Source organism: Macaca thibetana, chromosome 8, assembly GCF_024542745.1.
Source record: "Macaca thibetana thibetana isolate TM-01 chromosome 8, ASM2454274v1, whole genome shotgun sequence".
In the NCBI taxonomy this organism is placed as follows: domain Eukaryota; kingdom Metazoa; phylum Chordata; class Mammalia; order Primates; family Cercopithecidae; genus Macaca; species Macaca thibetana.
The window spans coordinates 50078400-50106176 of NC_065585.1; the positions used below are offsets into that span (position 1 = coordinate 50078400).

Here is a 27777-nt window from a genome sequence, read left to right on the forward strand (position 1 = left end):
GGCGTGCACCACCACACCTGGCTAGTTTATGTATTTTTGGTCGAGATGGGGTTTTCGATGTTGCCCAGGTTGGTTTCAAACAATTTAAAAGTTTGATGAACAAAAATGTGCCTTATTTCATAGGCTTTTAGGAAAACCAAATGAGAACACTGATGAAAGTATACAGCACAGTGCTCATCACTGGGAAGCACAATGTATAGTGCAGAATGTACAGTATAAAGTGTAGCAACCCTTAAATGGATGTTCAATACAATACTGTTAATATCACTTATACAAAGTTTGTCAATACAGTTTTGTTCACGATCATAATGCTGAATGACAGAGTGAGGCAGTGGGATTAATAAAAAAGTAAAAGCTTCCAGACCAGCCAGAGCTAAAATCAAATTAAGGCTCTAGCTCTTGCCAGCCACTCTGACCTTAAAGAAGTCACATTATTATAATGGATAAATTTTTACACAAGATTGTAAAAATTAAATGTTAGGGATATAAAGCCCACAACACGTGACTGATCCTCCTCAAATATTAATTTCACTCTTTATGACTCCTAAATAAATGCATCTTCCAGCTATTCTGAACACCTAGGTTATAGCTGCTCAGCATGTAAGCCCCTATGATAACTTGAGCCCTTTCCCCTTTCCTTCCCCAGTGGTGAAGGGAGGATGACATTCCCTCTCCCTGCCCGCTGGCTCGAGTGTGGCTTATGGCCTATGTACAGCTAAACCGATATTCCTGTTGGAGCTCCAGCTTCCAGGGACAGCACAGCAGCCAATGGCAGTGCCTCTGCCAGAATCTCAGCAGTCTTGGCACCCTAGTCCCACGGCAACTTCTCATCAATTTTGTGAGCTACTTGACATCCCATGCAATAAATTCATTTTCTCCTTAACAGTCACTTCCTGTTGTTCCTAAATAAGAACCCTAACTTTTATAAAACTAATAGACTAGAATTAACATCAGTGCCATGAAATTATTTTAATATATTTTTCTCCATGACTGCATATACAAATATAATGGAAGTAATGTATTCTTCTGCTGTAAAGATGGGTGGAATATATCAAAATCCACTCGCCGAATTTTCTTTAGAAAGTCCTCTAGAGAAACCTGGAAAAAAGAGAATAGTAATCACCAGATCATAAAATGATTAAGACTTAAAAAAAAAAAAACTAAAGAATAAACACAAGTGTTTAGGCTATGTTAGTTTCCCTGAGATGGTTTTCTATATAATAAGAATTTAAGTGAGAATTTTTAAAGAGAGAAAGAAAACAAAAAGGCATCTAAGAAGCTTCTACTAGACCAGTAAAAGGGTATCACAGATCTAGTACTAGAAAAACCAAGCCTCTTCTGCTCATAATATAAAAAGCTTTGGTCAAGACATAAAGGATTAGCAAAATCATGTTTCCCTGGACTTATTACTAAATTCAGTGGAATGCAAACAGGCTGTTTCAATCAGGGAAAACGAAACATCCCCACCTCGAACCCCCAAATGTAGTGTACTATGAGGGGTAGCTCAAGTTGTCTTTTAAGACATTATTTTGTGAAGAAGCCGAACAGGTGTCCACGTTGTTGCTAGAGCACATGATTTTCAACCAGGCAAAATTATCACCCCATCCTTTCCCCACCACAAAAAACCTGACAAAGTTTCCACAAGGATAACAGCAGGATAGAAAACACCAATGATGTGCAGTATCTTTGCATTTTGGTTTTCAATTGTCATGATTAATTTATAAATTTTTATTTTATTTTAGTAACATTTTTGTTAAACAGGCAGGTCACTTAGTTTTGTGCTCCACCTTTCTAAGAGGCACCAGACCTCCTCAGGCCACATAAGCAGCGCCCCCTAGAGTTCTGCAGCACAGAACCTGGGTGATCAATGCAGGGATTATGCCTATAGATTCTGTAGAATATGCAGACAAAAACGAAGAAAACAAAAAATATTTTCTTCCAGACTTTTTTCCCATACTTTTATAAATATAGGAGTGAAATACAAACAAATTCATTATCTACTTTTTAAAACCCTAAACTTACATATATAGACAACAGGAGACATATGCATCAATGTGCCCAGTTGCCTTGTTTTATATTAGCAAGAAACTTAGAAACAATCCAGAGACCAGGTGCGGTGGCTCACACCTGTAATCCCAGCACTTTGGGAGACCAAGGCAGGTGGACTGCTTGAGCTCAAGAGTTCAAGACTCGTCTGGGCAACATGGCAAAACCCCATCTCTCAAAAAATACAAAAACAATTAGCTGGCTGTGGTGATGCACACCTGTAGTCCCAGCTACTTGGAAGGCTGAGGTGGGAGGATGGCTTGAGCCTGGGAGGTCAAGGCTGCAGTGAGCCTGCACTCTAGCCTGGGTGACAAAGACCCCATCTCAAAAAAAGAGAAACAATCGAGAAATTCTTTGATCTAAAAAAAGAGGAATCATTTGTACAATGAAATATTAATATTATACTGCAGTGAAGTGAATGTACTATAGATAGATGCAGTAATATGCACTAATATGCACAAATCTCAGAAACATTAAGAGTGTACACATGTCCTAGAAGACATAAATAGAAAATGATCCTTTTTTATAAAGCTCAAAAACAAAACTAAGCAGTATGTTGTTCAGGAATATATAAAATGATGAAAGTCTTCTTGGAATGAAAGGAAGAAAATAATACACACAAAATTGAGGAGAGCTACCTAAAAATAAAGGCAGTGGGCCGGGCACGGTGGCTCATGCCTGTAATCCCAGCACTTTGGGAGGACGAGGTCAGGATCATGAGGTCAGGAGATCGAGACCATCCTGGCCAACACGGTGAAACCCCATCTCTACTAAAAATACAAAAAATTAGCCAGGAGTGGTGGTGGGCGCCTGCAGTCCCAGCTACTCGGGAGGCTGAGGCAGGAGAATGGCGTGAATCCAGGAGGCAGAGCTTGCAGTGAGCCGAGATCGCGCCACTGCACTCCAGCCTGGGCGACAGAGCAAGACTCCGTCTCAAAAAAAAAAAAAGAAAAATTAAGGCATTGGCAGGGGAATGAAATGGGAAAAACATGAGTGCAATTTAATGGTGACATGCTAGTTCCTGGCTTGAGTGGTGAGTTCATGGTGTTTATTACGCTATACATTGCAATATATACACCTAGACAGATATATTCATTTTTAATATATAGCAAATATTAACAATTTTAAAAGAGAATAAAAGAAAAAACTTTGAAAATATTTCAGTGCACTTTCTTTCACATGTTCTCTTGGTTTTGAAAATATTTTAGTGTACTTCCTTTCAGATGCTCTCTTTTTTTTTGTAAAAAAAAAAAAAGCTCATGCTATTTCATGTTCTATAACTTGCTTTTTTATCCCTTAATATACTGTGATCAACTTGCTATCTGTAAGAATGTTAATTTTAATAGCGTTATTATATTAATTATAAGGAATAGTTAACAAAATTAAGGTACAGACACACAATAGAATATTATATAGCCATTAAGCGTTAGATTTATAAATTTTTTAAATGATTCAAAAAATGCTCAACAAACAGTACACTAACATATGAAGTATAATTTCAACTATACACAAAAATTAATTTCCAAAAACCCCAGAATGACTAGCAGTTCTCTTTTGGTGTTAGAATTATAGGTAATTTCTTTTTAATGGAATGCTTCATGAATTTGCGTGTCATCCTTGCGCAGGGGCCATGCTAATCTTCTCTGTATCATTCCAAAGTTAGTATATGTGCTGCTGAAGCAAGCATGGGTGATTGCTATTTTCTCCTAATACTGTTTATATTGTCCAAATCTTTACTATGAAATGTATTGCTTTTAGGATTAGGAGAAAATTCCATTAGAATACAGAGGAAATGTGACCTCAAAATCAGACAGAACTCAAGTGGATATTTTTACATCAGGCTTTGGTTCAAAGGAAAGTCTGGCTAATGGTAAATAAACTGAGTAACAAATTGATTGTGAAACTCTCAAAGACACTACAAATTTCTGAATATGAATTCTTGAAACCTCATCTATGAAGAATACACCATACCTAGATTAGTCATGTTCAAAGAGTTTTAAACTGCCAAATCCTTTCCTTGAACAAAATAATTAACAGATGCCCCAAATATAAAACAAGTAAGAGGCCCTGTCCAAGCTGGAATGAGGGTGTATGACAGAAGCAGTTCCTCAGGAATTGCCATGTTGCCACTCTAGTCTCTCTTGGCACAGGATAGAAACTGAGCGCTGGGGCTGACCACGGTGGCTCACGCCTATAATCCCAGCACTGTGGGAGGCCAAGGCGGGTGGATCACCTAAAGTCAGGCATTCAAGACCAGCCTGGCCAACACAGTGAAACCCCTCCTCTACTGAAAATATAAAAATTAGCAGGGCATGGTGGCGCATGTCTGTAATCCCAGCTGCTCGGGAGGCTGAGGCAGGAGAATTGCTTGAACCCCAGAGGTAGAGGCTGCAGTGAGGAGAGATCATGCCATTGCACTCCAACCTGAGCAACAGAGCAAGACTCTGTCTCAAAAAAACCCCAAAAAACAAAAAAACAGAAGCTGAGAGCTGGGCCCCACCCCCAGAGTTTCTGATTCAGCAGGTCAGTGGTGGAGCCCAAGATCTGCATTTCTAACAAGTTCCCCAGTGAGGTGGATATTGCTGGTCCAGGGACCACATTTTGGGAACCACTGGTCTATGACAGTGGTTTTTACCCCTGGCCGTACCTTACAATTAAAACTAAAGGGGGCTGGGCACAGTGTTTTATGCCTGTAATCCCAATACTTTGAGAGGCCAAGGCTGGAGAATTGCTTGGGTTCAGAAGTTCAAGACCAGCCTGGACAACATAGTGAGATTTCATCTCTTCCAAAAGTAATTTTTAAAATTAGCTGGGTGTGTTGGTACACGCCTGTGCTCCTAACTATTTGGGAGGCTGAGGTGGGAGGATCACTTGAGCCTAAGAGTTTGAGACTGTAATGGGCCATGACTCCACCACTGCACTCCAACCTGGGCAACAGAGTGAGATTTTGTCTCAAAAAAAAAAAAAAAAAAAAAAAGGCCAGGCATGGTGGCTCACACCTGTAATCCCAGCACTTTGGGAGGCCAAGGCAGGCAGATCACTTGAGGCCAGGAGATCAAGACCAGCCTGGCCAACATGGCAAAACCTGTCTCTACTGAAAATACAAAAAAATCAGCCAGGCGTGGTGGTACACGTCTGTAATCCCAGCTACTCGGGAGACTGAGGCCTGAGAATCACTTGAACCTGGGAGGCAGAGGCTGCAGTAAGCCAAGATCATAACCAGTGCACTCTAGCCTGGGCAATGGAGTGAGAATCTGCCTCCAAAAAGAAAGAAAAGTAAAAAGGGAAGCTTTTAAAAAGTATCAATGCCTGGGTCCACCAATTTAATTGGTCTGGGGCGGGGCAGCCAAGCATTGTTTAGGTCTTTTTAAAGCTCTCCAAGTGATTATAAGGGGCATACAGGGTTGAGAACAACCTTTTTCTACAAAAGTTAATGAAACAAAGTCCTTAACCTTTATGAAGCTTACTTAGTATGTTAAACAGCTGATGGTATATCCATCAACCACTAAACAGGGTGATACAGAATAATGTGTTGACGTACACAAAATACACATATGATTATATGTATATGAAAGGTTCAGAAAGATGAACAGACATTCTCCCCAGATAGGGTGGAATTGTGTGAACTCTAATTTCTTCTTTTGTATCTCTTACACTTTGAAAATTTAAAATATTAATGTACTACTTTTATAATTAGCAAGGTCAATTAAGAAACAAAATGATTTCAAACACACAGACCTGAAAACTAAGATAGAGGATGTGAAGGGATCGAAATTAATCTCTAAGTATATTTTAGAGGGAAAAGGTAGATATGTTTGGTATTACAGAAAATGTGTAAGTTTACAATTTTCAAATATTACATATCTTTGAACCTTGGTTTCTATCTATAAAATGAAGTAACCATATTTTTGCTAGGAAGACTAGGAATAATGATGGAATGACCTAACCCAGGGCCTGTCTCATAAAAGGTTCTAAGTAACTGGTAGCAATTATCACTTCTCTATGGAGATTTAGAACAACAGTTCCCAAACCTGTCTATGCATCAGAATCACCTAGGGAACTTTTTTGTTGTTGTTGTTATACTTTAAGTTCTAGGGTACATGTGCACAACGTGCAGGTTTTTTACATATGTATACTTGTGCCATGTTGGTGTGTTGCACCCATCAACTCATCAGCACCCATCAACTCGTCATTTACATCAGGTATAACTCCCAGTGCAACCCCTCCTCCCTCCCCCCTCCCCATAATAGGCCCCGGTGTGTGATGTTCCCCTTCCCAAGTCCAAGTGATCTCATTGTTCAATTCCCACCTATGAGCGAGAACACGCGGTGTTTGGTTTTCTGTTCTTGCGATAGTTTGCTGAGAAGGATGGTTTCCAGCTGCATCTATGTCCCTACAAAGGACACAAACTCATCCTTTTTTATGGCTGCATAGTATTCCATGGTGTACATGTGCCACATTTTCTTAATCCAGTCTGTCATTGATGGACATTTGGGTTGATTCCAAGTCTTTGCTATTGTGAACAGTGCCGCAATAAACATACGTGTGCATTTGTCTTTATAACAGCATGATTTATAATCCTTTGGGTATATACCCAGTAATGGGATGGCTGGGTCATACGGTATTTCTAGTTCTAGATCCTTGAGGAATCGCCATACTGTTTTCCACAATGGTTGAACTAGTTTACAATCCCACCAACAGTGTAAAAGTGTTCCTATTTCTCCACATCCTCTCCAGCACCTGTTGTTTCCTGACTTTTTAATGATTGCCATTCTAACTGGCGTGAGATGGTATCTCATGTGGTTTTGATTTGCATTTCTCTGATGGCCAGTGATGACAAGCAGTTTTTCATGTGTCTATTGGCTACATGCATGTCTTCTTTTGAGAAATGTCTGTTCATATCCTTTGCCCACTTTTTGATGGGGTTGTTTGTTTTTTTCCTGTAAATTTGTTTGAGTTCTTTGTAGGTTCTGGATATTAGCCCTTTGTCAGATGAGTAGATTGCAAAAATTTTCTCCCATTCTGTAGGTTGCCTATTCACTCTGATGGTAGTTTCTTTTGCTGTGAAGAAGTTCTTTAGTTTAACTAGATCCCATTTGTCAATTTTGGCTTTTGTTGCCGTTGCTTTTGGTGTTTTAGACATGAAGTCCTTGCCCATGCCTACATCCTGAATGGTATTACCTAGGTTTTCTTCTAGGGTTTTTATGGTATTAGGGCTAACATTTAAGTCTCTAATCCATCTTGAATTAATTTTTGTATAAGGAGTAAGGAAAGGATCCAGTTTCAGCTTTCTACTTATGGCTAGCCAATTATCCCGGCACCATTTATTAAATATGGAATCCTTTCCCCATTTCTTGTTTTTCTCAGGTTTGTCAAAGATCAGATGGCTGTAGATGTGTGGTATTATTTCTGAGGGCTCTGTTCTGTTCCATTGGTCTATATCTCTGTTTTGGTACCAGTACCATGCTGTTTTGGTTACTGAAGCCTTGTAGTATAGTTTAAAGTCAGGTAGCGTGATGCCTCCAGCTTTGTTCTTTTGACTTAGGATTGTCTTGGCAATGCAGGCTCTTTTTTGGTTCCATATGAACTTTAAAGCAGTTTTTTCCAATTCTGTGAAGAAAGTCATTGGTAGCTTGATGGGGATGGCGCTGAATCTATAAATTACCTTGGGCAGTATGGCCATTTTCACGATATTGATTCTTGCTATCCATGAGCATGGCATGTTCTTCCATTTGTTTGTGTCCTCTTTTATTTCACTGAGCAGTGGTTTGTAGTTCTCCTTGAAGAGGTCCTTTACATCCCTTGTAAGTTGGATTCCTAGGTGTTTTATTCTCTTTGAAGCAATTGTGAATGGAAGTTCATTCATGATTTGGCTCTCTGTTTGTCTGTTACTGGTATATAAGAATGCTTGTGATTTTGAGACCCTGAAGCAAGCACTAAACATGGAAAGGGGCCGGGCGCGGTGGCTCAAGCCTGTAATCCCAGCACTTTGGGAGGCCGAGACGGGTGGATCACGAGGTCAGGAGATCAAGACTATCCTGGCTAACATGGTGAAACTCCGTCTCTACTAATAAATACAAAAAACTAGCCGGGCGAGGTGGCAGGCGCCTGTAGTCCCAGCTACTCGGGAGGCTGAGGCAGGAGAATGGCGTGAACCCGGGAGGCGGAGCTTGCAGTGAGCTGAGATCCGGCCACTGCACTCCAGCCTGGGTGACAGAGCGAGACTCCGTCTCAAAAAAACAAAACAAAACAAAACAAAAAAAAACAAAAAAAAAAACCATGGAAAGGAACAACCAGTACCAGCCATTGCAAAAACATGCCAAAATGTAAAGACCATCGATGCTAGGAAGAAACTGCATCAACTAACGAGCAAAATAACCAGCTAATATCACAATGACAGGATCAAATTCATACATAACAATATTTACCTTAAATGTAAATGGACTAAATGGTCCAATTAAAAGACAAAGACTGGCAAATTGGATAAAGAGTCAAGACCCATCAGTTTGCTGTATTCAGGAGACCCATCTCACATGCAGAGACACACATAGGCTCAAAATAAACGGATGGAGGAAGATCTACCAAGCAAATGGAGAACAAAAAAAAGCAGGGGTTGCAATCCTAGTCTCTGATAAAACAGACTTTAAACCATCAAAAATCAAAAGAGACAAAGAAGGCCATTACATAATGGTAAAGGGATCAATTCAACAGGAAGAGCTAACTATCCTAATATATATGCACCCAATACAGGAGCACCCAGATTCATAAAGCAAGTCCTTAGAGACTTACAAAGGAACTTCTTAAAATCACAGATTCTCCTAGGAACTGGCTTCCTCCTCAATCCCAAAAGTCTTACTTAGTAAGAAGACTCCAGGAATCTATATTTTTAAAAAGTTTTCCAGGTTACCCCACTGCAACCAGCTCCGCAGTGGGCTATGAACCACTGTTCTGGAACCACTGTTACCATATGGTCAGGTCACAATGGAGAAAAAAATGAACAGAAGAGTAAGTAATACTTATATAGCTATAAGCAGCCTAACAATCCTACAAGGTAGTTTCTCCTATTATTCCCATTTCACCTAAGAGTAAACTGAGGAATGTGGTTATTAAGGAACTTAAGGTCTCATTGCTAGTAAGGGGCAAAACAGATTCAAGCCAACGCAATCTGGCTGCAAAGTCAGTGCTAAAAACTCAGCTCACGTGCCTCTGAGAAATACAGAAATGACCCTCAGCAAAAGCATCAATAACTAATGAAAGCCACCATGAGGGAGGGAAATAAAAACAAAGGCTCCAAACTAAAGAAGTGCATTGGGAACTTTATAAAATATAAAAACAGATCATACACGTCTGCTTCATTAATTATACAGCCTTCTCTGTTAATCTACTTACCGTCTGAAGAAAAGCAGGAAATGCTTTCACAGGAACACTTTTGTGAAAGGACCTAGCCTAAAAAGGAAGAGGAAAGGAAGCTGGTCAAAATTAAGCAAATAAACACTCTCGCTCTGAAAGCAACACCAGCAGTTTAACAATATTGATAGGGCCTCTCTAAAATGCAAGAAAACAGCTCATCTCCTGTAGATTAAGATTAGTTTCCTAAGCCTAAAGGACTCAGAAAAAAGTAACTACTGTAGTAAAAATTCCATCCTTTCTTAGCTCTAGCATCCTTCTTAGCTTTAGCATCTTCCAGCTATCTTACAATATCTCATAATAACTTTGACTCCCCAGCTCTGTGGTAAGTGGGAAATGAAGAAATACTTGCATTACCAAGTCCTGTGCACCCCTAGCTTAGACTGACTTTATCTCCTGTTTAAATGAGTAAGATCCTCCTAGGTGATCTCCCTGTGTTCCCTGACCTTTAATTCGTTCCACACAGCCAGACAAATTAATGTCCTTACATCATCATTTCATTTTTACCTTCTTTAATTCCCTGATAGGTCGTTTCAACAATTCATCCAGGAATTCAAAGGCCTCCACATCTTGACTCTAACCTCGTCCATCTAACCTAACTCCCTATCACTCTGGGCTACGAACACCTGGTCACTCAGGCTGATGCCCATCATCCTGTATTCGCCAAGCCAACTCTTGTCTCCATGTCTTTATTTATATTTTCCCTAACACCAGGAAGAGCCCTCTACTTCCTGACTCACTTCTTAACCCATTACACTCCAGTTTGACCCCCAGCCATTCTCTAAAATTACTCGATGATCATCCATGATTTACTAATCACCATATCTATCTTTTCTCTTTAATCTCTCTGCAGCATATAAAACTCTGATATTCCCCTTTCTTAAATCTTCTCCCTTGATTTTCAAGACACTGGCTCTCAGTTCTATTTCTCTGAACATTCTTTCCTTCCTCTTCTTCCTAATAAATGGCCTTTCTCCTTCACCTTGTAAACAGAGGTAGGCCTCGGGGTTCTGTCCCTGGTCCTCTGTACATTCTTTTTCAGCAACACCATCCAAACTTGGAGCTTTAATTATAAGCCTTTTATGTGGATGACTCTCAAATATATCATCTTTAGTCCTGACTTCCTTTAAAAGTCACAGTCCTGCATTCTTCAATAGCCCATCTCTCTCTAATCCCCTCAAATTCAATTATGTCCAGCAGCTAGTCCAAAGTCTAATGATCCACACCAAACATAGCATTAGTTTCTGCTGTCATTGTAGCTTTTGAATGGCACCATCAAAGTGCCATACTTGAATTCTTCATGCAACCTTCAACTTTCCCTCTATCTGATCTTGCCACAATTCAATTAGTTATCAAGCCTAGTTGATTCTACTTGTTATGTGTGGGCACATATGTATACATATATATATAAATGTACATACACATACATAAACATCTACTGTCTCTAAATCATACTCTTTCTCTCTCTCCTAAGTCTCCTAACTGATCACCCAACTTCTAAAATCTCTTGTGTCAAACACTGCTAGCAGGGTTTCCTACTCCGCAACACTAATATCACTGCTTTATTTGATGATGATGATGAAAACTAACATATTTCATGTACAATATGCCGCACTACGTTATAAACTCTTCATATATGTTAACTCATTTATCCAAATAACCCTTTAAGCTGGGTGCTAAAATGATCCTCTACTACAGATGAGGAAACTGAAGCACAAAGAGGTTAAGATTACATGATTAGTAAATGGCAGAATTAGGATTTAAAGTCAGGCTTCTGGTTCCAGAGTTTGCACTCTCATCCACAATACTCTAATGTCTCTCAAAAGCCTCTACAACTCCATAATCTTTCTTCAATCCGCCATTCCAAACCTATCTTCCAGGACCACATTTCACATAACCTATACACCAGTGGTGTTCAAACCTGGCTGTTTAATTAGAAATTTAGAAATTTTAATTCCTGGCCCCATCCCAGATTTACTACCCCAATCTCCAGGGAGTGATGCCTGGGAATCGGTATTTCTCACGTGCCTTATGTGTCCATTGACTGGGACTGCTCAGGTTCCACACAAAGCTTTCCTGCCTTTCATGATTCTGCAGTGTGCTCAGATCTTACCCAAAACTCTGCTAGTTAGTCCTAAGTAATTTCTCATCTAAAGTTCCATGTATTTTATCTATACCTCTGTCAGGGCTGAGAACTGTCTTAGATATTCATGAAATCATGAAATTAAAAAGAAGCTGAAGATAGTCTTTGCCCTCAAAGAGCTTACAATCTGATTACTTATTTAATATTTCACAAATATTTACTGAGTGCTCATAATGTACCAGGTACTTTAGATGCTGAAGAATATACAATAGAATCAAACAAAGTCACTTACATTCCAATGAAGTGGGAGGCAATAAGCAAACTTTTAATGTCAGGTAGTGAAAAGCGCTAAGCCAGGTAAGGAGACTGAGGGTGATGGAAAAGGAAGATGTTATTTTAGGTAAGACGGCCAGGGAAGACTTTTCTGATAGGGTGACATTTGAGCACTAACTGGAGTGGAGGTGGGGTACAGGGGAAGAAGCAGGAAAAACAGCAAGTGCAAAAGCCCTGTGGTATGCAGGTACGTGTCCAACTCTAGAATCTACTGAAGCCTAAGAAAAAAAAAAAAAAGGTTCACAAGAAGTACTAGGAAAAATTAGCATTATGGGAGCTAAGGAAATAGAAAGTTTCCACCAAGTCTTCAAGAGCCACTGAAATCAAGAAACACTTCAAGGAGAACCAGAAAGGAACACCACCATGGAGATGAATGACAGACAATTTCAAGAAAGAGGAGCACAGTCAACAGTGTCAAATTCCAAACAAAAGTCCTAGAAAAGTTTGAGAGATGAAGAACTAACTCTTAGGGAACAACTAAAGTGACAGGCAGGAGAAATCAGGAACCAGTCCAGGAGCCAAGTCCGAGAATCAATGGAAGAAAAGTCAGAAAGTGACACAGAGAAAAAGAAGTCTATGGTGTCAAAAAAAAGAAGAGAAGTTCACAAAAACAAATTGTAAGTGACCATTGAATTTGGCAATAAGGAGAGTTGCCAAACTTGCGATTGTTTATTAGAATGGGCAGGATAGGAACCAAATCACAGCATGATGGGCAGTGCCAAGGTGGAAAGGGCCTGAGGTAACAGTGAATGCGGACCACTTCCTTCCAACAGTTCACCTAGGAGAGAAAAATACCAACAGAAGGATCTACAGGCTGCCTGTAAATTCAGAAGGCAGCAGCAACAAACCAGAAGATAAAAGAGGCCACCTATCAGAGAAGCAAACTGAAAACACCAGCTGGGAGTGGCTGAGGGTGCAGCCCCTGGGAGCGGGAGGAGGGGCTTCGGCCTTGGGAGGCAGAAAGACACCTTGTCTTCCAAGAGAGAAGTGGATGGAGCACAGAGGAGCCCACATGAGAAAGCTCGGGCTTGATTTACTCAGTAAAGAACGCATTCATATGCTGTGAGGTGGGGGAAGGGACTTTTTTAAGTGAGAAAAGTTTACAACAGACTCTGAGATAAATCTACTGGGAAACCAATGAAAACTGGAATAAAGACGGCCAAGTTAGGAATACCATAACCATGTTCTAAGAATAGCCACATCTAGATATGATTATTCCCTAAATGATTTGGCAAAAAAAGAAAAAAAAAAAAAGCCGACTTACATGCTTTAGGTGCAAATGTGCCTGACTGGCAATGTCATATATTACATCTCTCACGTTTTTATCTCGGTTCCTCCGTAGAAAGTCCTCTTGTGAAACACCATGCTGTGTGGGGAAATATACATTATATTAGGAATCTAAAAGCACTTCCTTCCAACAGTTCACCTAGGAAAGAAAAATTAAATTGACAACTAAAACTAACTTAGCACAAGAGAACACATGACAGAACAGTACGTACAGTTTAATGCCTATTTTGTCTTTAAAAATGTGTGTGTGCACGTGCGTGTGTGTGCATGTGTGGAGAGAGAAAAAAACAAGAATGAGAGAGTGACACTTGGAACATGCAACAAGATTTTTTGTTTTTTGAGACAGGGTCTTAATCTGTCACCCAGGCTGGAGTGCAGTGGTACAATCATGGCTCATTATAGCCTCAACCTCCCAGGCTCAAGGGATTCTCCCACCTTAGCCACCTGAATAGCTGGGACTACAGGTGTGCACCAACACATCCAGCTAATTTTTGTATTTTTGGTAGAGATGGGGTTTCCCTATATTGCCCAGGCTGGTCTCAACCTCCTGGACTCAAGCGAGTCTCCCAAAGTGCTGGGATTACAGGCATCAGTCACTGCGCCTGGCCACAACAAGATGTTAATTAACAAGTTGTAGGTAAAACGAAAATATACAAGCAAGAAAACAAACATACAAAAAGTTTGAAAGAACAGATAATAATGAATCTCATATAGAAAACAAAGTTCTCGCCAGGTGCAGTGGCTCATGCCTGTAATCCCAGCACTTTGGGAGACCGAGGCAGGCAAATCACAAGGTCAGAAGATCAAGACCATCCTGGCTAACACGGTGAAACCCCGTCCCCACTAAAAATGCAAAAAATTAGCTGGGTGTGGTAGCATGTGCCTGTAGTCCCAGCTACTTGAGCGGCTGAGGCAGAAGAATCACTTGAACCCAGGAGGCGGAGGTTGCAGTGAGCTGAGATCACGCCACTGAACTCCAGCCTGGGCGACAGAGCAAGACCCTGTTTCAAAAAAAAAAAAAAAAAAAGAAAGAAAACAAAGGTCTCATAAACAGATATTTAAAATTGATTACTTACTCCAATAAAATTAAATAAGGAACAGGCTAAGGTGAACACTAGGAATAATTACTGCAGTTGCTTGGAAGGGAGGAAGGCATCAACATGAAGCTATATCAAAAGAGGTTCTCTAGACCTTCCTACTCAAAGCTCCTCTAGAGACCTAAAATGCCTGATGGACACAATTCTGACTTGATAACTCTGGGATAAAAAGAGGAAGAGCATTTTTAGTAAGCAATAAGCATTTCTTTCAAAGCAATTACTTGAATAGACTAAGCAAAAAAGCAAAAGATAACTTCCTTCCCCATATTCCTGAGGTAAATATTCAAAGGTACAAATTACAACCTTACCAGCATACAGATATCCATGGGAAGGAACACCTTTCTTCTGCTCCCATGATATGGTGTTGCTCTCAAGCAAGTGACAATGCCTTGCGCTTTTCCAATATGACTTGCAGCATGATCTGCATGAACGTCCTTTATACCTACGATTTCAGAAATTATACAGGGCTGCTCTATTCTAAGTGCATAATAAATCAATAGAAATAGCACAGAGAAATCAGCTAAACATGTAAAAATAGACATATATCCTATGTTTTATATCTGAAAAAAACAGGATTTATGAGTGAAAAACTGGGCACAAAAACAAGTTGACCATTTACCACTAGCAGATATCTAAATCTCAATCTCAACTTTTAAACGAGAGTTTTCCTCAGACTACAGCACACTAAGAACACATTTAGAATTTTAATCAGCTATTATGGAAAAACTTTACAAGTCTTCCATTTCTTCTCCTCTGTGCAATTTCCATATGACCTCATTTTAAGAATATGCTTAACAAACATTCTGCTCTTTGCTCCCTCCTTTCATTGTGACGGTAAACATGTCACCAGAGCTGTGGGCCAGAACAGGCCTGGGAGATGCAATGGGGACTTGTATTATTCTTTTAGGGAGGTATAAAGATATGTATTACCTTCTTCAAATGAGATGGTATTGTCCTTGGCCCAAATAATTTCCTCATTTCAATAAGACCTCACTAACTGGCAACAAAGTCAGAGGAGAAATCCTACCATCAAAATTTTGTTTTTAAAAAAGCAGAGAAAGAAAAATCTCAAAAACTTTTATAAATGCAGTTTTAGGCCGGGCACGGTGGCTCATGCCTGTAATCCCAGCACTTTGGGAGGCTGAGGCAGGCAGATCATGAGGTCAAGAGATCGATACCATTCTGGCCTTGTCTATACTAAAAGTACAAAATTTAGCTGGGTGTGGTGGCACGCACCTGTAGTCCCAGCTACTCGGGAGGCTGATGCAGGAGAATCACTTGAATCTGGGAGGCGGAAGTTGCAGTGAGCCGAGATTACGCCACTGCACTCCAGCCTGGGGACAGAGCGAGACTACGTCTCAAAATAAAATAAAATAAAGTGTGTTTTACTTCTTCTACTTTTCTTTTTCCATGGATAAGTATTATTAACAGGAAAGGAAGAATCAGGTTATAGGCCTTCCAAACTGTAGGAGATGCTATAGTAAAAAAGTAAAGCCACCTGCAATTACCAGAGTATTAATTTCAACATTCCCATGAGGAAAGTAGCTGTGTGAGAGCCTGAGTCTTGGATTACTCTGCATTACAAAGAAAGAGATATAAATTCCTCTTCTTGCTAACAACCACCACCACAAAAACTGTTCCTTTACAGATAGTACAAAGGAAGACTTCAGTGCTAAACTGGTCAGACTGCCAAATTATGAAAACGTGAAATCTCAAAGGTATTTTACTGGAAAAAAGAAGAATGAAACAGAAAAACAACTTACCCAATATTTCCAGTGTTAAGTAAAGAAGAGAGCTCTGTGTGTTTTCAGCATAATTTTCCAATTCCTTGATATTACGATATGCTTTATCATCTAGATTTTTTTCCTACATCAAATAAAATGCAAATAAAGTCTGTTGAACTGTATTTTATAAAGAAAAGGTGCTTTTTTTTGCCCCAAAGAACTGAATAATAATGAATAAAAATATTTAGTATATGTTATTTAGTACACAATAAGATAAAACACTACAATATTAAAGTTCTACATATTCAATACTTTCAAATCCACCACCTCAAAATAAGACATCAGGAATAATATCAATGTACAAATCACCATGGACATGGCATTGTTTTTTAATTTCATCTGAAGCCCAAGTTATCAAAATAAACTGACTTTACTGAGCTCTTATGTAAGCACTTCAGACATTATCTTCTTAACCCGAACAATCCCCCCACCAAGAGATAAGGAATTCATACTTTCCCCATTTTACAAATGAAGAAACTGAGGCATGGATCCAAGGACACACAGTTAATAAATAAATAAATGGTGGGGACAGGAACCCACATATGTGACTCGTGAATCTACACAGTCAATGAGGAAAAGGTACCTAGAAAAAGAAAACAGAAACCAGTGCCTACCCCATCCCCCAAAAAGAAACCATGCTCAATAAAATAACAGGGTTGATCCCTAAATACACTATATGCAAGAAACAGAAAAATGAGAATCTAATAGCAAGAACACTTAGCCACTTTTATAATAATACATTTACGAAGATTATTATTAGGGCAAAATATTATCCTCTATTTCACCCTCTTTAAAATCAGAAGAAACTAACACCAGCATCAAATGCCACATGCAGGGTTTTAAAAAAAAGAGGCCGGGCGGGGTGGCTCATGCCTGTAATCCCAGTACTTTGGGAGGCCAAGGTGGGCAGATCACCTGAGGTCAGGAGTTCAAGACCAGCCTGGCCAACATGGTAAAACCCTGTCTCTACCAAAAATACAAAAGAAGTCAGCTGGGCATTGTGGCGGGTGCCTGTAATCCCAGCTACTCGGGAAGCTGAGGCAGGAGAATCTCTTGAACCTGGGAGGCAGAGGTTGCAGGGAGCCGAGATCATGCCATTGCACTCCAGCCTGGGCAACAAGAGTGAGACTCCATCTCCAAAAAAAAAAAAAAAGAAAGAAAGAAAGAAAGGAAAAAGAAAAGAAAATGACACCAGCAATGATTCCAGAAAAAAAAAAATGCATCCTTTATGGTTTGTTAAATTCAGACATAACTAACATACCATAAAATTTATCCCTTCAAATAATACAATTCAGTGGTTTTTAGTATGTACACAAAGTTGTGCGGCTATCACTATTATCTAATTCCAGAATATTTTAATGACCCCCAAAAGAAAACTTGCATCCATTAAGCAGACACTTCCCATTTCCCCCTCCCCTCAGCCCTGGCAAACCACTAATCTACTTTTTGTCTTCATGGATTTGTCTATTCTGGGCACTTCATAAAAATGGAATTGTATAATATGTAGCTTTTTGTGCCTGGCTTCTTTTAATTAGCATAATGTTTTCTTCATCTACTGGTACTTCATTTTTTTTAGTTGAATAAATTATTAAAAATATTCTATTGTATGGATATACAATATTTTGTTTAACAACTAATTAACAGACTATGAGTTCTTTCTACTTTTGGACTATCATGAATAATGTTGCCACAAACATTCATATACAAGTTCTGGGTGGACGTATGTTTTCATTTCTCTTGGGTATAAATCTAGGGATAGAATTTCTGGCTCTATGGTAACTCCTATGTTCAACTCTTTGAAGAAAAAGTAGGCAAACTATTTTTCCAAAGCAGCTGCACCATTTCACATTCCCGCCAGCAATGTATGAAAGGTTTTAACATCTCCCTGTTTTCACCAATATTTGTTAACGTGCATCTTTTTTTATCACAGCCATCCCAACAGCTGTGAAGTGATGTTTCTTTGTTTTAATAAGCATTTCTCTAATGAAAAGATGTGAAACACCTTTTCAGAAGCTTATTGGTCATTTGTATACCTTATTTGCAGAAATGTCTACTCAAAGTCTTTCCCCATTTTTAAATTGAGATTTTTTTATTGTTGAGTTGTAAGTTTCTTGCATATTTTAGATCATTGTCCCTTATCAGATATATAACTGGCAAATATTTTTTTCTTTTAGTACAATTTATCTATTTTTTCTTTTCTTGCTGTGCCTTTGGTATCACATCTAAAAAACCATTGCCTAGCTAGGCGCAGTGGCTCACACCTGTAATCCCAGCACTTTGGGAGGCTGAGGCGGGTAGATCACAAGGTCAGGAGATCAAGACCATTCTGGCCAACATGGTGAAACCCTATCTCTACTAAAACACACACACAAAGCTGAGTAGTAGTCCCAGCTACTCAGAAGGCTGAGGCAGGGGAACTGCTTGAACCCAGGAGGTGGAGATTGCAGTGAGCCGAGATGGTATCACTGCACTCCAGCCTGGCAACAGAGCGAAACTCCATCTCAAAAAAAAAAAAAGAAAAAAAAAAGAAACTACTGCCTAACCTACAAATCACTAAGATTTACACCTATGCTTTCCCCTAAGAGTTTCAGTTTTAGCTCTTACATCTAGGTCTTTTAATCTAGTTTGAGTTCATTTTTGTATATGGTGTGAGGCAGGGGTCAAAACTTATTATTTTGCAAGAGGTATCCAATTGTCCCAGCATCATTTGTTGCAAAGACTGTTCTTTCCCAAGTGAAATGTCTTGACACCCTTGTCACTCAACTGACTATAAATATATGGGTTTATATCTGGACTCTCATTTCTATTCCATTGATCTATATGTCTACCCTATATCAGTAACACACAATTTGATTACTGTAGCTTTGTAGTTAAGTTCTGAAATCAGGAAATGTGAGCCCTCTAACTTTGTTCTTCTTTGTTAAGATTATTCTGGCTATTCTGGGTCCCTTGCATTTCCATATGAATTTTAGGACCAGTTTGTCAATTTCTGCAAAAAAGAAAGCTGGAATTTTGATAAAGATTGCACTGAATCTATAGATCAATGTTTGCTCACAGTTCTTTACTTTTAGATATCCCCCCTTCAAAAGCCAAGTGTTATTTTTCATTAAACTAAAACAGTGTCTCTGTCTTGGGTTCTCTAATTTTCTTTACCTTGTAAAAACAGAAAAGATGACACCTGAAAATAGGTCTTCTTAGCTAATATCTCTTTTTGGCTTCTTCTGATTATTAATACAGCCTATAGCTAGCAAACTGTATCTAAATAAACTAAGTAAACTTACATTTCCATGACAACAGCATGTAATTAATATCAGGCCAAGGGGAACACTGACCTAACAATGCATCAGAAAGGTCACACATGTTAGGCCATGTCACACAGCAATTCACTGACTTGGCTGGACCTAGAACTAAGTTCTAAGAATTTAGTACAGGATTCCATTCACTGGAACTGTCAGACTTTCTTTATGCCCTCTACTATTTAGACACAGATCCAAGTACTGGGGTATACATAAAGGTATGTGCATGACTAGTCAAGTATCTGATGATATTAAGGAATAATTAGTAATTTTTAAGGTATGATAATCATATTATGGTTATTTTTTGTCTTTATCTTTTTAAGATACATATGCATTTATAAATCAGATGATAAGATGTCTGGGATTTTCTTTAACATGTCACCAGATATTCTACACATGCAGAGTATTCTCTCTACTTTTATGTAAGTATGAAAATTTCCTTTTAAAAACAAAATTGTGGAGTGTGGTTGTGCATACGCATGCCTCTGCCTGGGTGCCTGTCTCAATGTGAGGGTATGGGGGGTTGATGTGAGTAGCATGCAAGGGTAAAGTATGAATAAAATGACATGGTTCTCTAAAATTTTCCATCCTCTAAAATATTAATATACAATCAAAATATTTACTTCCTGAAGAATTAGCTTAAGAATTAAACAGGAAGAAAGAAAGAAAGAAAAAAATAAAATAAAACAAAATAATTAAACAGGAAGAAAAAGCTTAAAACTTGAACAATTTCGACTTACTCTTTCATCAATGATTTTCATAAGCCATCTTTTAGTCAGATTATGTCTTTTAACAGCCTAAAAGACAAAGAGTATTATAAGTTTTCAGAAAGTACTAGAAATGACTTCTGTAGAACTGAATAAAATAAACAAACCAAATACAAAACTAAGTAAGGAAACATTTGTAATAACTCATCACCAGATAGACAGCTATGTTAAAGAAATATCAAGGAAAAAGAAAACGTCCCTAGAAAATATTTCAAAACATTTACAAGATTATATTTCTAATATTTTTCTACTAACTTGTCTTTTTTTCCTATACTGCTAATAATTTAACAATTCCACTTTCAAACAAAAACAAAACAAGAATTATGCATCAAATACTGAACTTCTCTATTATGTGATATACCCCGACATTTTATTTTTTTAATTGTAGAGACAGGGTCTCACTATGTTGCTGGTCTTGAACTCCCGGGTTCAAATTATCCTCCTGCCTCAGCCTCCCAAAGTGTTGGGATTATAGGCATGAGCCACTGTGCCTAGCCACCCTGACTTCTATGCTTACTCATTACACACAAATTTTTTTCCACAGGGTAAAGATTCTATTTAGCAAAAGTAACCACTCCTCCAAAAACACAGTAACTAAAACTCCAACAAAAATAATCCACATGGTAAATTGTTACCTTAGCAAGTAAAGACACTCCAGTAGGAAAGAGCTCACCTAGTGCTCAGACACTTGTCTCTACTACAATTCTCCTAAAAGGAATCAGGGCTCTCGAGAAATGGGTGATTCCAAAGGTGAGGCAAGGGAGAGATTCAAGAGGATCCTAGAATATCTTATTGTGTCAGAAAATAAGAAAGTGCTCCAAAAAATGATGGAAGCGTGTCACAAGGACATAGCAGCCACTGTGAACGAGTTCCCCCTGTCCAAAGCTGGAACAGCCTGAACACCCAAATCAGTACATGAGTGAATTATAAACTGTAAAAAACAAGAAATCATGTGTCGACACCAATAATTAATAAACAAATAAATAAAGGAAAATAAGAGCTCATTCTTATAGCAGAATGCTAAGTGCCAACTGGTAAATGTGGACCAAGCGCTGAGGTTGAGAAGTTATCATTTTGCAACCATAAGAGTAAAGACTGAATCAGACAAGAAGCATTAATGGCTACTAAGTTTAGGGAGAAATTCTGATGAGGAGGAGGATATTTACAGTCTTAAAGTCTCTCCTCAAAAACTGTTGATTACTGCAAGTGGAATTACAGTGGGAAAACCAGGCAAAATTGTGACTAAGTAATAAAAATTAACAACGCCATAAAGGACAGGTGGACGAAGTGTGCCCCTACCTGTGATACTCTGAGAAGGACGTACCACCTATGAAGTATGCTGCCAGCTAAGAATCCATAACTTCAATCTAATCATGACAAAACATCAGACAAATCAAAAATTAGTGTTCTATTTTAAAAAGATGAGGTGGGGGGATACTCTTCAAAAATATCAGTGTCACAAAAGGCTAAAAAAAAGGCCGTGGAAATGTTTCAGATTAAAAGAAACTATAGAGACATGACAGTTAAGTACTTGACCCAAGATCAGATCCTCCACTGGAAGGGAAAATGATATTGTGGACATTATTAGGTCATCTGACAAAATTGGAATATGAATGGAAAATTAAATAAAATTGTTCTATCAAATTTAAATTTACTAAAGCCAGTAACTGTTCTGGCCACGCACAGTGACTCACGCCTATAATCCCAACACTTTGGGAGGCCAAGGCAGGAGGACCACTTGAGTTCAGGAGTTCAAGACCAGCCTGGGCAACATAGCAACCTCATCTCTACAAAACATTTAAAAATTAGCTGAGCATGCTGGTATGTGCTTGTAGTTCCAGCTACTCAGGAGGTTGAAGGAGGAGGATAAAGCCCAGGAATTCAAGGTTGCAGTGAGCTATGATCACCCCACTGCACTCCAGCCTGGGCAACACAGTGAGATCCTATCTCTAGGAAAAAAAATAGAAATTAAAAAAATAACTGTCCTTATTATATGTATCATTATTCTTAGAAAATATTAGGCCAGGCACAGTGGCTAATACCTGTAATACCAGCACTTTGGGAGGACAAGGTGGGAGGATAGTTTGAGCTCAGGAGTTTGAGACCAGCCTGGGCAACACGGTGAAACCCCTTTTATTTATTTATTTATTTTTTGAGATGGAGTTTTGCTCTGTCGCCAGACTGGAGTGCAATGGCACGATCTCAGCTCACTGCAACCTCCACCTCCCCAGTTCAAGCAATTCTTCTGCCTTAGCCTCCCAAGTAGCTGGGACTACAGGTGTACACCACTATGCCCAGCTAATTTTTGTTTTTTTTTTTTTTTTTTTGAGATGGAGTCTCGCTCTGTCCCCCTGGCTGGAGTGCAGTGGCGCGATCTTGGCTCACTGCAAGCTCCGCCTCCCGGGTTCCTGCCATTCTCCTGCCTCAGCCTTCCAAGTAGCTGGGACTACAGGTGCCTACCACCGCGCCCGGCTAATTTTTTGTATTTTTAGTAGAGACGGGGTTTCACCATGTTGGCCTGGATGGTCTCAATCTCTTGACCTCGTGATCCACCCGCCTTGGCCTCCCAAAGTGCTGGGATTACAGGTGTGAGCCACCGCATGTGGCCATGAAACCCCATTTCTACAACAACAACAAAAAATTAGCCAGGCATGGTGGCGGGTGCCTGTAGTCCCAGCTACTTGGAAGGCTGAGATAGGAGGATGGCTTGAGCCCAGCAGGTGAAAGTTGCAGTGAGCTGAGATCACAACACTCCACTCCAGCCTGGGCAACAGAGCGACACCCTGTCTCAAAAAAACACAAAAAATAGGCCAGGTACGTAGCTTACACCTGTAATCCCAGCACTTTGGGAGGCCGAGGTAGGCGGATCATGAAGTCAAGGGATTGAGAGCATCCTGGCCAACCCCCGTCTCTACTAAAAATACAAAAATTAGCTGGGAGTTGTGGCACACACTTGTAATCCCAGCTACTCAGGAGGCTGCGGCAGGAGAATTGCTTGAACCCAGGAAGCAGAGGTTGCAGTGAGCTGAGATCACACCACTGCATTCCAGTCTGGTGACAGAGCAAAGCTCCATCTCAAACAAGAAAAAAAGAAATTATTTACCGAGGCCAGGCATGGTAAAGACTGAATCAGACAATTCGCTCACGCTTGTAATCCCAGCACTTTGGGAGGCCAAGGTGAGTGGATCACTTTAGCTCAGGAGTTCAAAACCAGCCTCGGCAACAAAGTGAGATCTCATCTGTACTAAAAATTCAAAAAAACATCAGCTGGGTGTGGTAGCATGTGTCTGTAGCCCCAGCTACTCAGGCCTGGGAGATCAAAGCTACAGTGAGCCAAGACTGTGCCACTGTATTTCGGCCTGGGTGACAGAGTGAGACCCTGTCTCAAAAAAAAAAAAAAAAAAAAAGAAAAAAAAGAAAATATTCACCAAATTTTTTAGGTTAGGATTATGATGTATATAACTTACAATCAAATAAAATTTATCACAAAAAAATTATGAATGTGAATACACATATAGGGGAATAGGAGAAGGAGGAGGAACGAGAAACTGCATATGTGAGTGAGGAAAAATGATTAAACAAATGGGATAAAATATTAACAATAAGTGGGCCAGGCACAGTGGCTCACACCTGTAATCTCAACACTTTGAGAGGCCAAGGTGGGAGGATGGCCGGAGCCCAGGAGGCCAGGAGAGGCAACATAGTGAGACCTCATCTCTAGAAAAAAATTATTTAAATTAGCCAGGTGTGGAGGCACATGCCTGTGGTCCCAGCTACTCAGGAGGCTGAGGCAAGAGGATCACCTGAGCCCAGGAAGTTGAGGCTGCAGTGAGCCATGTTTGCACCACTGCACTCCAGACTGCTGAATCTGGGTAAAGGATATGGAGGTGTTTGTCCTGCTTTGAATTTCATAACTTTCTGAAAGTTTGGAATAATTTCCAAGTAAGTTTTTAAAATGTTTTTTTTCTGCCATGTCAACATTAAGCATAACATATTTTCACAATAAGTAAATATAGTAGTGAAACATAAAATCTAGGGACATGCTACACTTCAACTAAGACTCCCAGATGTCACTGATACTAAATGTAAAGGCCAGCATGCTCATCAATATGTATTACATGACAAAGGTGTATGTATGGAGAACAGAGCCCACTTTGCCTGGCAGGAATCTAACAGAAGCTAAAAGGGTTACATGGCGTTAGTTCCTAAGTGTTCTCGGCACTACTACTACTACATGGCAGGACTCTCCCCATAGGCCCCTCTTCCAAATCCCAGGAATCAGCCAATCAGTCATTACGGATTCCTGCTCTTGTTTTATTTTACACTTGTCTGGGCTGATGGGCATGTTTGATTTTGTAGACCTTCAAGCACCATTCCTAGCATGTAAAAGTACTCAATAAATATTTAATAAATGAAAACGCCAAACTCCTATTTACTCAAGGCTGATGCTATAATGGCTGTAGATTCTTGATTATAAAATACAGCTCTGATTCTGAAGGAAATCAGAGACCAAGGTAAAAAAGCAAATACTTTAAAGAAAGTTAGAAATCTGCTGAATGAAGTTTGAACTCTGGAAACTGAAGCCAAATAGAATAAAGACCTTGGTTACAAACATAAATTCAAACTGCAGCTAAAATTCATACACAGAGAAATGGGGAACCCATATAGAATGGATAAGAAATTATAAATACTCAACTATCTTGTATCCTAAAAATAACAATGAAACAGTGCAACAGAAAAGTGCTCTCTGGATAACACATTGTCATTGTTCCATCTATTTAATCTCAAGAACCCAACACTTCAAATACCCAATATGCCCCATATGCTCCAGCAGGATGGGGAAGGATAGAGAACATGCAACAAGGACAACTGCACTGAACAAGACCTGCATCTTTCAGATATTCACATTTAGCATCAACACTGGTCACATCAGAAAGCCAGCCAACATTAACCATCAAAATTCAAGCACCTATTAAAATTGGACAATTTACCAACCCTAAATTGGCACACATGTAAACATTTTGTAATTCAGATGTATCTTCTGGTTTTTTAAGAGAAGCCAAGGAAAGATAAATTTGCATCAAAGGACTCTCTAATCTTCCACATATTTCCTGACAAAGGCTAGAACCTTTTATGCAAGTCTTAACATAAACCTCCACCTCCACTATACTCCGGTTTACATGTAAAATAATAAATAGAAAGGGTTTCTGGATTTTAGGATAACTTTTTAGTGAGTCACCTAGGTTGAGCTTCTTGAAGTGGGATGAACAGAGGTAAAGAACTAATCTAATACTCACAGCTTCCCATCCACTTTTTCTTCTCAATCCCTAGTTGTGGGGGTCTGGCTTTCCATCTTTACTGGGGCTCTGTGAAGTCAATCTGGGGCCCAGAAACTGGGCCTGCCTCTGCTGGTGCGCAGATCTGAGAAGAGGTGTACCACTGTCAGGTCTGTGGGTGGCTCCTGTTACAGAAACCCCCTTTTGGCAATCATTGCATTACAACAGGGACACAGATCGGAGATGAAAGGTACCTAATTCCCTTCCTCCTCTCATAGTTTAGAATATTTCTAAGCCATGTGTGGCTGCTTATGAGTGAGGGATCCATACAGCTGCTTTATTATAAAACCATTTACGACATAAATTTAGCTATACAAATAATACTCTAGCCCATAGGTTTCCATTCTCTAACACCTAAAACTCAACAATGGATAGGTAATTCTATCAAACTAGACAAGGCAAGTTTTAGATTTGTATCTGGACAACACTGAGAGTAAGTCTCCCATCACAAAAGATTAACACGTGTTCTACAGCCCAGAACCTGGATTAAAACACTGGTATAAGGAGCTGCTGTTAGGCAGAGAGAACAGAAAATTTTACTTGCTATTGCATCAAAATGTGCAGGATTTAAATTCTGCAGGCAAATATGGAAATGTGGAAAATACAAGTTATTATATAGAGACTAATTCTTCCTTTTTCCTTTAATAAACGAATACACAAAAGACCTTTGTAAATTATTAGTGGGTAATTTTAAATTTCTGTGCCAAAACTATAACAGCTCTGAATACATAAGCCTAAGAATATTTTCAGAATAGATTCCACTATAATCACCAGTACCCAAATTGTATCCATCAAAAAGTAGACTCGAATAATATTCTTACAAATCAAAAGTAGTAATTTTTTTTACCTTCCATAGTTCAATGGCCACAGGCTGTTGTGGTGGTTTGTCACAGTATATATCTTCCACAGTTTTTTTCCAAAACTGTATTCGCATCAGTCCAATAGTTTTCTCAGAGACTGAGTCTTTAACCTACAAATAGGGTTTAAAAACTTTAGCAAATGCATTCTACTGTCTAAAAAATCAGTATATTTGAGGGAATTTTTTGAGTTAATATAACTGTTCTATATTATGACTATGGTGGCAAATACATGACTACATTTTTTAAAACCTATAGAAGACAACGAAGAGAGAATTTTACTGCATGTACTTTCAAATAAATTCATTTATTCATTCTTTAATCTTTTTTTTAAAAAAGAAGATTATTAGATTGTCTCCCTCACTCACTACTAAGAATGGCCTTCTGGCCAGACGCAGTGACTCACATCTATAAACCCTACACTTTGGGAGGCCGAGGTGGGTGGATCACCTGAGGTCAGGAGTTCAAGACCAACCTGGCCAAAATGATGAAACCCTGTCTCTACTAAAAATACAAAAAATTAGCCGGGCGTGGTAGTGGGTGCCTGTAATCCCAACTACTCAGGAGGCTGAGGCAGGAGAATCGCTTGAACCCGGGAGGCAGAGGTTGCAGTGAGCCAAGATCACACCACTGCACTCCAGCCTTGGCGACAAGAGCAAAACTCCGTCCAAAAAAAAAAAAAAAAGAATGGCCTTCTTAGGTTGAGGCAAGAATCACCAACACAAGCTAAATCTAGGAGGTAAATCTGGATGAGGAATATGGTCTTAAAAGGTCTCCTCACAGGCTGCTTATTAGTAGCAAGGGAAAAAGGATTAACATCTTGACTCAGTGACTAAAATTAACATTACTGCTGGGAGTCAGATAGATATTTCATGCCTCCTTGTGACTCTAAAGAGGACACAGACCACTTACGTAACATTACTCTAGGAATCCGTAAGTTTAATATGATCCTGATGAAAAATAAACCCCAAATGAGAACCATTTTAATTCTTAAAAGGAGCAATATTATTTAAAATATGTCAATGTCACAAAACGCAAAGAAAGGCTATGGAAATGTTCCAGAATAAAGGAGGCTAAAGAGACAGAAAACCAAATGTAATACGTGATCCTAGATTAGATCCCATAGAGAAGGGGAAAAAAATGCCATAAAGGACCTTACTGGGTCAATTGACAAAACTGGAAACCAGATGGTAGATCAAATAAAAGTATTGCATCAATGTTAAGTTTATTTTCTCGTAAGTGACCTGTGGTTATGTAAGAGATTATCCTTATTCTTATGAGATACACACTCAAGTTTATAGGGATAAGGGTAATGGTATAGTCAAGTTACTCTAAAATGATTCATAAAAAGAGAAATGTACATATACACATATGTGGATACAATGATAATGCAAATGGGACAAAATATTCACAACAGGGTCTGAGTATTGTTTGTACTACTCTTACTTTTCCATATGTGAAATTACTTCCAAATACTCTGGTGG

The 27777-nt window shown here is 39.2% G+C and overlaps 2 protein-coding genes and 1 non-coding gene across 4 annotated transcripts in view; 1 reads left to right on the forward strand and 2 right to left on the reverse strand.

The window, feature by feature from the left end:
• Positions 1-216: 216 nt before the first annotated feature.
• Positions 217-27777, reverse strand: part of NDUFAF6 (NADH:ubiquinone oxidoreductase complex assembly factor 6) — a 35456-nt gene continuing 7895 nt past the window's right edge. For both annotated transcript variants that reach the window (XM_050800535.1, XM_050800536.1), the window contains 7 exons: positions 26284-26406; positions 20074-20130; positions 16017-16119; positions 14562-14695; positions 13134-13235; positions 9436-9492; positions 217-1098 (listed from right to left, as the gene is read on the reverse strand). In XM_050800535.1, coding sequence (XP_050656492.1) covers positions 970-1098; positions 9436-9492; positions 13134-13235; positions 14562-14695; positions 16017-16119; positions 20074-20130; positions 26284-26406 — 705 coding nt within the window. In that variant the 3' untranslated portion in view covers positions 217-969. The remainder of the gene's footprint in view (positions 1099-9435; positions 9493-13133; positions 13236-14561; positions 14696-16016; positions 16120-20073; positions 20131-26283; positions 26407-27777) is intronic.
• LOC126961989 (U6 spliceosomal RNA) lies at positions 3627-3729 on the reverse strand. The gene has a single exon (XR_007728554.1). It is a non-coding gene; the product is annotated as a U6 spliceosomal RNA (small nuclear RNA).
• Positions 19483-27777, forward strand: part of TP53INP1 (tumor protein p53 inducible nuclear protein 1) — a 117878-nt gene continuing 109583 nt past the window's right edge. The window contains exons 1-2 of the mRNA XM_050800551.1: positions 19483-19551; positions 19657-19755. The gene's annotated coding sequence lies outside the window, so the exon portion shown is untranslated. The remainder of the gene's footprint in view (positions 19552-19656; positions 19756-27777) is intronic.